This window comes from Mercenaria mercenaria, chromosome 1, assembly GCF_021730395.1.
Source record: "Mercenaria mercenaria strain notata chromosome 1, MADL_Memer_1, whole genome shotgun sequence".
Taxonomy (NCBI): Eukaryota; Metazoa; Mollusca; class Bivalvia; order Venerida; family Veneridae; genus Mercenaria; species Mercenaria mercenaria.
In genome coordinates this window covers 97,154,968-97,166,078 of record NC_069361.1, presented here as the reverse complement: position 1 = coordinate 97,166,078, position 11,111 = coordinate 97,154,968, and the positions used below count along the sequence as shown (strand labels likewise).

The window sequence follows — 11,111 nt, the reverse complement described above, 5'->3', positions numbered from 1 at the left end:
TGTGATGATTTTCGGTATAAATGAACGGAAATGCATCCTCTTTCAAATGGTGCTTTTTTAAATAAAGTTTCGGCCGCTCAAACCAGAGGTTGCGGGCTGTCCAGTTTGGGATCACAGCCTTACCTCCTAATATGACAACAGTACGTGCTTTTCCATGAAAATGACTCGAAAGTGACACAATACACAATCGAGTTAAAAAAAAGTATAATTTAAACAGTATTTTTGTGGCGGTCATCATCATCTTCAGTAATCTCCTCACTTTAAAAAGAGTATACACGCGTCACCTGGTCTCTTGATAGCAGCGGTAAAAATGTTTAGTATATGGGTGATAAGCGTTAATAAAGAAAAAAGGTGTACACTATTATAACTAGACTACTTTTTTGGTTCATTCTTACCGCTCAATACTGTCTATTTCTTCTTCAATGGCCGTAGAGCATGACTGCGTCGCCACTATTTCAAAAGTTTCTCCGACCTCCCTCTCCAGCTTCTTTAATGTATTATGATGTGGGGATGGTATGTTTAACCCGGCCATTATATTTGTTATTTGGGTTTCACCAACACCAGCATTTATCATAGCCGAAACGATGTATTTACGAAATTTACATAATTATGACAAGAACATTGTTAATGGGCGCAACAGTTAACAAAGTTAGTTTTACTGACTTACTTTTGCTCGACTGTATACTATGTGTTCATAGGTTATATCTGTTTCCCACTTTTTACAAAGTTGATAAATGTTCACTCTACATTAACATTTGTGATAAAACTGTTACTGTTATAAAATTAAACACAATGTCGTCATTAAAGAACATTAATGGTTCGAATCTATATTTTTTCTTTAGAGAGTATGTTTTATCTGCAATTCATTTTGTTGAGAGGTCTTCATGTTTAGCTCACATGAACTGAAGGTTCTTAGTGTGCAATCAGTATAGGTGGATAGTCTGTCATCTGTCGCTCAAATTTACATAACATCTCATCTGACTGGGCAGAATTACACCAAACTTGGTATGTAGCTTTAAAGCAATGTACTCTCTCAATAAGGTTTGACTTGATCATTTTATGGGCAGGTAGAGAAAAAAAATACTGGTAATTTAAAATGCTGACTTTTCATGAATTGCTTTGTTGCTATTCATCTAACCTTGTCTATAGCATTATTATAATGTCCTCTCTAGAATTTATTATGATGTGGATGCTTCGGCAGTTTCATTGAACACTTGAATTCAATATAGAAATACCGTTGGATGACTCATTTTCATGGACTGCTTGATGGATATTCATCAAACTTGGTCAGTGGCATCATTGCAAGGTTCTTTCTGACACAGCTCAAATAGGGCCATTTGAGCAATTTGTGGAGTTACTCTAACAGTTCAAATGTCTACATCAGTTTACTGTTATGACTGCTTGATGGACCTTTCACACTCAGTATGCAGCAGCATTTTAATGTCCGTTCCCATTTTTTTTCTGTCCAATATAAATAGACTTTCAATACTGTTTGCGCATCTCAATTAAAATTGATAATAAATAACAATATTGCAATTCGTCAAATATGTTCAAAAAGGGCACTTGACATGTTTCAATAAATAAAGGCCTGGCTTAAGCATGTATATAGAGACACCAAGATAAATATCAAATGCTTTCTAGCATGAAGACTTTAACTTTCATGCCACTTTTAAAAATTGCATCACAGACAGCTTGCATCATTAGGCTTAACATATAATCAAAAATACACACATTCTTATAAGGAGGGCTATTGAACCTGCCTTTGGTTAAAAAGCTTTTAACTAGCACTATGACATGTTTTTAAATCTGATTCTTACACGATCCGATTCATTTTCCTATTAAACAAAGAAGGCTGCAAACAGTGAGTTATTATACAATTTACTGCTCTGACGTCACAATTATTACGTCATAGCATCAAACGGCATAGCGGCGCGCTGGAAAAGAAACCGATCGAAAACGGGCCAAATATTTAGTAAATGCCGTCAAGGATGTACTTTAAAGTTCTTGGTAACGTGTTATAGAATCGAAATAATGTATCTCATTTAGTGATTTGCTCTTGAGTAAAATCATTGTTTGCCGTTCAGATGCGTCTTATTATATCACTCGGGCTGCGCCCTCGTGATATAATTCTTTCGCATCTGAACTCCAAACAAATGATTTATTCAGCGATAAATGACTAAATGAGATATATTGTTTCTTAAATATACTACATTAAATCTTCACAGTCATTCTTCAGCTATTAAATTGCACTAGATTACTACATCAGAGCCCATTATTCTTACATATATCTTTACAAAATTATTCTCAGATGAGAAAAACTGTATTATTGCTGTATTTTTATTTACAAATTTCTCACTCTAAGACGATTTTACAGATATTAAGACCAATTCTCTGTAAGAACCAAAAAAAGTTGGAAACTCATAGTCACAGATTTCCTTTAAACCGATTTTTTCTTGAAGAGGGTGCAAAATTAAGAAAATCCTGTTTTTCATTTTTTCAATATATGTCCCGGTTACCATGGAAACGAGGATGCAAATCCCCAACTTGCTGAATTTTCAAAAAAGTAGGGGTGCATGCCTATTTTGTTATCTGGAAAGTACTAGAAAGTGTCCTTTATTTTCGTACATTGCAAATTTAAAGGCAAATGAACAAGGTTTCCATACCAAACTAATATTTCCAAATATTTATTTGATTCTTGTATGATCTAGACTTTTATCTGCAAGAAAAAATATATTTATGGAGCAAAACATATGTTTTATTTCTGCTTACATCTTGAAAAGTGCACAGGTCTCAGAGAAAAGTATATTTGTTTTATAAAGGGAAGATGATATTTCAAAAAGAAACATAAATCGTAGTGGGTCATTCAGACACATTCTTGTAGATTTGGGCCAAAGTTTATGATTTGGGGCATTTTTCATATTTTTATTACCTCCCCTTGATGCTCTTCATTTAGGAAATCACAAAGAGCTTATCTAAGTTTACTTCCTGGATCATGCTGAATTCAGATTTCTACTCGGATTTTGCAAATTTTTAGTATATAGATACAATGACAGTCAGAGATTTTATGCTAAATGGGCATACATGCTTGTATGTGTCCCTTCAAACCAAGTCCACGTTTAAAATTTGCTGAATAGCGACATTGTTTGGGAAAAATACTCTGGCAGAAAAGAGTCTAAACATGGATAGACATCAGAGTCTGACATCTGTCTGTTTATTTCCATAAGTGAAGTTTGTATCAACTGACTGAAGGATCAGTGTTAAAGGATAACACTACTATGAAAACAGGTGAGTCTCATAATATTTTATGTTTTAATATGACATGTAAAAATTTCAAGCTATGCAAGATATGTGCTCACTTCCTTCAACAGATTCAAAGACCATACAGAGGTTATTTCTTAAATATTGGACAGAAATTTCTTATTATTTTACCAAGATAAAACTTACAGGCATTTTTTTCCATCATTTTGGGAATACCATGCACCAACACCAGTGGAATTGGGAAAATGCTCTCAGAAATTGTCTAATATGGAAATTTCCAAATTATCAAAATCTATGTAAAGATATTTTTTATGTAAAATATTAATGGATTACATTTCAGTAACTGAGCAACACTATAAATGTTGTTGTAATAACCTAAATATAGATATATACAAATTTTCAAAACCATTTTTTTAAACATCAAACACCCATATAAGGTAACACATTTGGGAATTTCATATTAAGACTTGGGAAGAAACATACTGTTTTCATTGGGATTACCTCCTTTTATTGGAGATAGATTTATAATGGAAAAAGCCCTGATTTTAGTTGTAAATGACCATTAGCATGCATTTTATGTTATTTGTAAAAAGCAGATAAAGACATATTTTCATTTCAAAATGTATATCTTTTTGTAAATTTATTTGTTTTGTTTTTCAGCTGTGAGTTGTTTCTTTAGAAAATGACTGCTTGATGATAAAGTTTCAAACAACTATGAAGTGAGTGGATGTTCTAGAGAGGTAATCATAATTTAGTCATTTGCAACAGTGTATGTGTTTGCCAAAGTACCTGTAGAAATATAGACTTACTGAAGTAAAACCTCACTGAATGCTGAAAAATGAAAACATTTAATTGCATCCATTGCTACACATAAATCAGCATGTTTTAATATGCACATGCTTGTTTTACTGTTTTACAAGTACATTATTGAATGTAAATGGTTTGTGTCAAAGTTAATATGTTTTTTTATTTTATATTATATATTTACACATCAGAGGCCTACATGTATTTAAATAAAGAATAAAGTCCCCCAAATGCCCATATTCATACAAGTATGAAATCTTGACCTCTCAATCTATGATACAAGATTAGCTAGTAGGACTTCACATAACTTAGATTGACATACATTTGTATTGTGACTATAAATATTGATAAGTTTTTGAAATTTTAAAATATACCCTTTTTCAGAAAAGGACCCTCTGCACATGTATGAGAAACAGATTTTACTTTTAAAATGGTCCATATAATGTCAAAATGTAACAACAGTAACAACCATTTTAGTTTGATTTGTGTTTATTCCAGACTAATTCTTCAAAGAATGAATGATCATCATAATCCTTATATTGGAATAAAAGGAAGGAAGGAAGGTATCTACATTTTATTTATAGTTTGTCTTAGTGTCTGATCAGGTCTGATTTCATATCTTTATAAATGCTTGATTGAATGTTATTTTTTTGACAGAATATTTATGAACTTTGTTTAGACTTTCATGTATCTTAAATTTAATCAAAGTGTAGCAAAGTCAGAAGTATTTAATGTATTTCATACAATTGTTCCTTTTAAAATCATTTCAAGGAGGGGAGGTCTATGTGATAAATTATTTTCATTAAAAGAATAAAGGAAAGATGTATATATTATACATTTACTTATACAAAATTTATTAAATGATTGAAATAGTGTATGTAATTTTTATTCATTTACAAATTTGTGAAAGGAAACCCTCCAGCTGGCTTGTAGAAGATCAGTAGTTCTACCTAGTAGCATGATGTCACAAATATTTTAACTGGAGAGCCCATTCCCATCCCACCACCACCCATAGTCAAATGAAAGACATTCAGATTGTTATTCTCTCACATCTCTATTTTTCAGTGAGAGCTACAGTCATGGTAAAAGTAAATGCAGTCAGAAGACCTCTGATATCACCTGAAGAGTCAGCCTTCTCAAGATTTTGTATCAAATAAAAATAACAAGGACTGCTAAAAAGACTTTTTATAACTTGCAAATGTGCAGTCTGTGACATAACTGTCTGATCCAGGTAGTTTAGTGTTGACAAGATGACATTTCATCTCTATAGTAGAGGGCACAAGTTTGAAATGCAGTATGTCATTGTGAAGGCAAAATATTTATGAAAATAGTGTGTGTGTTTTCAAAATAGAGAGGCTGAAAGTGGGGAATCATCAATGTGTTTTGGGAATAAGTTATGGACATCTGAATAGTGAAGATCTGTCCCTTTTTTGGATTGCCAGAGACCAAAATAATGATTGGTGCCTTTGACATAAATAGAAGATCTCACACTGGACAATCTTAAGATGGAATTATGTTGTTTGCATTAATGTTTCTTTTTCAGATTTATGGAAAAAAATTAGAATGTCATTTCTTAAAAATGTTGATAGTTGTTTAACCAAAGGCCCTTTAATTGAAAAATATCTTTATTCTTGACTTTATATTAAAATAAAAAAAATCTGATACTGTTTGATTACTTTTGCATGTATAACATTAAATTTGTTATATTTAAATTTGATAAAATTTAATGTATTTTGAAAAAGATGCACTTGAACATATCTAAATGGAATAAACACATGACAGTCTTTGAATATCTGTAAAAAAAAGCACATGTTTTGCAGTTCTCATCAGATTTGGTTACCAATTTACAGCATAATTATACATGAAGGCTTATTACTCAAACATATGCAGATCTAATTGTATATTTTCTGCTATAGATAATTTTATTCATATAGATTTTTTAAATCTTTAAAAAATACTGAGAAAATATAGCAAAACAATGGTTGAATTAGTATACTTGATTTTGTGAGACTGTTGAAATATTGCTATTCTTTTTCCCTCTTAAGCCTGTATCATAAAATCATATTTTCTGATGAAATTTATTTTTTAAGAATGTTGCAATGCAGATTTTAATGAAAATTCATACATTTGTAAAGTTACCTATATTGAGTTAGGTATTAACTTAAGCCTTTATATACTAATTGGTCAATGATTAAAGAGAATGTATCTGAGTTTCTAGCTGACTTTCTGACTAATTTAAGACCTCATTCATGTAACAACATCTGTTAATCTTCAGAAATCCAGTAAAATTGTCATCTGTAAAACAGGTTTCATTCTAAGATATACAAGGCATATAACATCCTATTTTACCAGCATGTATTTACTTTAATAAAAAAAGTAGATTTAGTTGTGTATTTTGATAAATTTTGGAAAAAGCATTAGGAGATATGTCTGCAACTGGAGTTTGTATTAACTGAGTATTTACTGGCACTGGAATGTGCATGATCAGGGTTCTTCTGAATAAACTTAGTAAAGTCTTAAATCTACATTATTTATAGCTATCCGTAAAAAGTCTAGCCATTGTCTTGATAGTTTGAAAGAATTAAATACATTTAAGCCACGCCATGAGAAAACCAACATAGTGGTTTTGCGACCAGCATAGATCCAGAGCTGCCCACGCAGTCTGGTCAGGATCCATCCTGTTCGCTTTCAAAGCATATTGCAATTAGAGAAACTGTTAGTGAACAGCATGGATCCTGACCAGACTGCGCTGATGCACAGTCTGGTATGGATCCATGCTTGTCGCAAACGCACTATGTTGGTTTTCTCATGGCGCGGCTCATTTAAAGTTGTATCTAGCAAAATATTGACTAAACTGTTCTGTAGATCATTTGATTTAATTTGATTGTTAAAGGAAGAATGTGCATCATGATTGTTATTACATGAACATACTGTATTATTTTTAAATATCATGATATTTTTCAGTCTTGGATTACACAGTTCATAATTTTGAATTGTATTTAAAATGTATATATTAAATCAAATGGCGAAGGAGACATGATTTTGCTTTTACTACTATTTGTTTCCATGGCAACAAAATGATTTCCAAAGGTGAAAGGACACTGTCTTTACACAAACACACATAGATATTTTTATGCCGAATCTTCTTAAATTCCTCGATTTCTCCCTAAATTCTGTGGAGAAGTGAAAGAGTCACTTCTCCCTAAAATGTTGACCTTGGATGATCCCTGTTTTTTAATGCAAAATGAATGTTGTAACCATGGCAACTTGGAAAAAAAACTGGACAGTCATGATTAGTAACCATACAATACCTTAAAGGCCAGTATCAATTGGTTATGAGTATTTCCAACTGCTTTGAAACTCAAAATTAGTTTACCCAAAAGAAAGAAAAGTGCATACAAGGTTGTTGAGAACTGACCTTGTGACAATGCTTTAAGTTTCATAGATCATTATTATGGTTGTATCCTTCTTAATTCTGCCCAGAATGTGCTTCAGGTACGTTAGATGCATTGACAGTTTGCAGATGAACTTTTCTTGTTTCATAGAATACAAAATTGATACAGAAAGTGCTTTAAAAAGGTCTGAATTATAAGTTTCTTGTACGTTGCCATGGTAACGGAACATTCTCCTTAATTTCTAGACAAAGTGTTGGACAGTATAACTTTGTAAAATGATTTTACATGAAATACTTATGTTTTGCTACAATTCTGTATCTGGCAATGTAATATTATTACAGGTTATTCTGTAATTTAGGCATAAATGAGTTTGCTGAAAACTCATTTTTCGTCAATTTTCAAATTTCTGTAAAAAGCTCAAATATGAATGACCCACTAAAATTCCTCCTTAAATTGAAATGGGTATCATAGCTCTGCTGAATCCATACAAGTATTATATTCAGATGCGTGCACTTTTTTTTCTATTAGAAGTTCAAAAATATACATGCAGACCAATTTTTAAAGATAATGTAAAATCTTAAAAGGGTGTATTTATAAAATTGTTGCTTCTAAAACTGTGAAAATGTTGAAAGACAATATTTGTTCTAAAGAATTACATCAGGTATGTATTTCAGGCAAATATGAAAATTAGTGCTCTATTTCAGACATAGAGACCACTATGTGTGAAGAAAATTGTAACATTTTAGTAAAATTTGACACTCAGAAATTGCCATTTTTCGCAAAAAGTATAATGTTCCCGTTTCCATGGTAACCAGAGCTGATTCATATCTTTTCACCCTTGATTCTTCATATATGGCTTGAATACTAAAAAGGATGCAAATATGAAGTAATTCTGAGACTATGAGTTTCCGACCCTTTCTTTAATTTTTTGGTTCTTACAGAGAATTGGTCTTAATTTTAAGCTTAATTTTTATAAAAGTCACTGAAAGAGATAAAAAAATGACAATTGAATGTCTCAAAAATTTTTTTTGAATTTTGAAATGGTTTAAAACATCAGGAGAGTGCTTTATCACATTTGACATCGAGGATGTGAAATAAGCCATTACATAAATAAATTTGGTACTACGTCATTAAGCTTTGATATTGGCGACGTTTTAAGTGTAGGGTAGGCTGGTAGAATTGACTTGGTCTGTTATAGGCAAAGAGGCAAAAAAAAAAAATGATGTTTCAGCAGGAACAGCTTACAGGTGATAAAAATAATATTTCACTTGTGTCTTTCCATTGAATAAAAAAAAATGTTGAATAAAATTACTAAAATACTCGGCTGAGCCTTGGATTTTAATATTTCATTCAACTCGTTAATAAATTCAATTTGAAAGATAATGTGATGTGTTCAGTCATTAAGTAAAATGTGTTGATGCAAACACATCCCTACAACGGGCCCCGGCCTGGTTAACGTCTACTACTGCTTCTGGTGTCTCCAAAGGCTCATCTACAACTCTCTCTAAAATGTCTCCTCTTTCCATTCCGAAGTTATGCAGCACAACACAAGCCACTGTAACTTTGGGTGCGCTTGTTGTTTCTGTTCTCAAGCCATATGACAGGCAAGGAAATCTTCTCTTTAACACACCAAAGGTCTGTTCAATGATCACCCTTGTTCTTGTTAATGCTATGTTGTATCTGGGGGAAAGACGTGCAGAAAGTGTAACAAAAGTTTTCCACAATAAGACTAAAATAAAAAAAAAACAACATTAATTTATGGATCATTTCACTAAATTTCATTAGTGGTGTTGAAAATGAATTAATGACACAGGTGTAGGAATTACAGGGTACAAAAAGTGTCTGTTTGAAACTGTCACTCATTCTCACGTCTGATCAGCTTCAACAGGTCAACTGATTGCAAATAACACATGTACTACATAATAAATGCATCAAGATCTGTGTACCATTCTTACTTCAGTTTTGATCCAGTGGAAATATACCGTCAAATAAAAAATTAAAATTAGTTTAAAAAATTGTGAAATCATAAGAAATTTTACTATTTTTTTTAACATGAAGGAAAGAAAATGAGTGAATGAGTGAGTGAGTTGGGTTTTACGGCGAATCGACACAAAATGGTCATATATCGCCGAGAAGAAGTCATATTGCAAACGCCAACTGTAAAGCCTAAACACTGATGTAAAAATGTAAAGCATGCCTAAAAACATGATGCAAATAAAAATAGGAAGTGTTAGATCTTTTGATATATTCCTATCTGCTTTAAAAACGATGAAATATTTCCGACTGAAACGTTGTCAAATAATTCTCTCAAAGATTGAACGTCATAATATGTACTGCGTTGTGTAGCAAAGTCCACACAGTCGATTAAAATGTGTTTAATAGTTAGCGGTGTTTGACATGGTACATGGTACACATTCGGGTTGATCTTCTTTATTCAAAAGGTAAGAGTGAGTCAAACGGGTATGACCTATTCGACAGCGAGAAAGAACAACTTCCTCCCTGCGAACAGATCTGTTCCCTTGGTGCCATTCCCCTAGAGTAGGTTTGATATCATGAAGTTTATTGAACGAAGCACGGTTCCATGACGACTGCCATTTAGATAAAATGTATTTGTTTATATTGGGCCTAAAATCGGTATGTGGTAATTTCAAATTAGATTGTGGTAATAAAAGGGATTTCTTGAGATGATACACATGTTCAAATTACCTCTCTTGAGCAGCTGTTTGTATGTTCATGTATGGTGTCATCAAGTATGATCTGCATGGGTATCCCGAGTCACCAAGTAGAAGTCCCTCTAGCTCCCCTTAAATGATTGTTTTTGATAAAATATACATAATTGTAAATTATATTTGCAAAAAAAAATTATAAAGGAAAGTGAAAGTTACATATCTAATATGTTAAAACTGTGCATTTGTAAATGCACCATGTCCTTTTAATATTTTTTAAATTTTTGAAGTTATTTTCATATAAATAATCATTTAAATCTTTGTCTTACCATTCTCTTTTCTGCACAGTTCCGATTCTCTAAAAATACGGCTGTCATGCACACTGCCAGGCCACTTTCCCACTACGTTAGTTATCCCAAATCTTGCATCACACACCATCTGAAATGGATTAACGTCATATGGAGCAGAAGTCGATTTGGACATATACAGAATAACAGAGAACATTCCATCAGCTACATGTTGTTAAGAAGATTGTGTGTCTGTACTGTACAGCTGATGTGGGGAAAGGATGTAGAATGTTAGAGAGGGTTAATGGGGGCAAACATTTATACAAATTAAAAATGAATTCAGTGAATGGTTAGAAACATTTGTTGCCGTTTTTTATTGTCTCAGAGTAAAATACAGAAATGTAAACATATTACATTAGATATATATCTTCATTTATCTTCCTACCTGTACATTTATTGAGTGATATCCTTTGCGGTTTACAAAGTCATTCTCATTTTCTCTTGGAGATTTGATTTTAATTTGTGTTCCATCACTGACACCAATAACCTTTGGAAACCTTGAAGAGGATAAGAGAAATAATATGTTAACATGTTCATTTTCACCCACTTTTTAGCTCATGTGAGTTATTGTGATCTTTCGATGTCCGTCGTCTATCGTCTGTCTGTCGTCCGTCAACATTTAGCTTGTGTATGCGATAAAG

At 32.3% G+C, this 11,111-nt stretch overlaps 1 protein-coding gene and 1 long non-coding RNA gene across 2 annotated transcripts; one reads left to right on the top strand and one right to left on the bottom strand.

Annotated features, from left to right (window-relative positions):
* Positions 1 to 3,000: 3,000 nt before the first annotated feature.
* LOC128546722 (uncharacterized) lies at positions 3,001 to 8,348 on the top strand. Its single transcript, XR_008366163.1, has 4 exons — positions 3,001 to 3,285; positions 3,919 to 3,998; positions 4,561 to 4,625; positions 5,128 to 8,348. It is a non-coding gene; the product is annotated as an uncharacterized LOC128546722 (long non-coding RNA).
* A 268-nt stretch (positions 8,349 to 8,616) lies between these two features.
* LOC123564118 (putative nuclease HARBI1) lies at positions 8,617 to 10,561 on the bottom strand. The gene is made up of 3 exons (XM_045357455.2): positions 10,453 to 10,561; positions 10,164 to 10,260; positions 8,617 to 9,137 (listed from the first exon to the last, which is right to left on the bottom strand). Exons 1-3 carry the CDS (start codon positions 10,559 to 10,561, stop codon positions 8,858 to 8,860), a joined length of 486 nt encoding a protein of 161 aa, XP_045213390.2. The 3' UTR covers positions 8,617 to 8,857.
* Positions 10,562 to 11,111: the final 550 nt, after the last annotated feature.

Bases quoted from the DNA above. Each gene is read 5' to 3' on its own strand.
- LOC123564118 (XM_045357455.2), bottom strand. From the start codon at position 10,561: ATGGTGTGTGATGCAAGATTTGGGATAACTAACGTAGTGGGAAAGTGG. The intron at 10,261-10,452 runs GTAAGACAAAGA...CAATCATTTAAG, and splicing joins ACTGTGCAGAAAAGAGAATG to GGGAGCTAGAGGGACTTCTA. The intron at 9,138-10,163 runs GTAATTTGAACA...TCTTTCCCCCAG, and splicing joins CAAACAGCTGCTCAAGAGAG to ATACAACATAGCATTAACAA.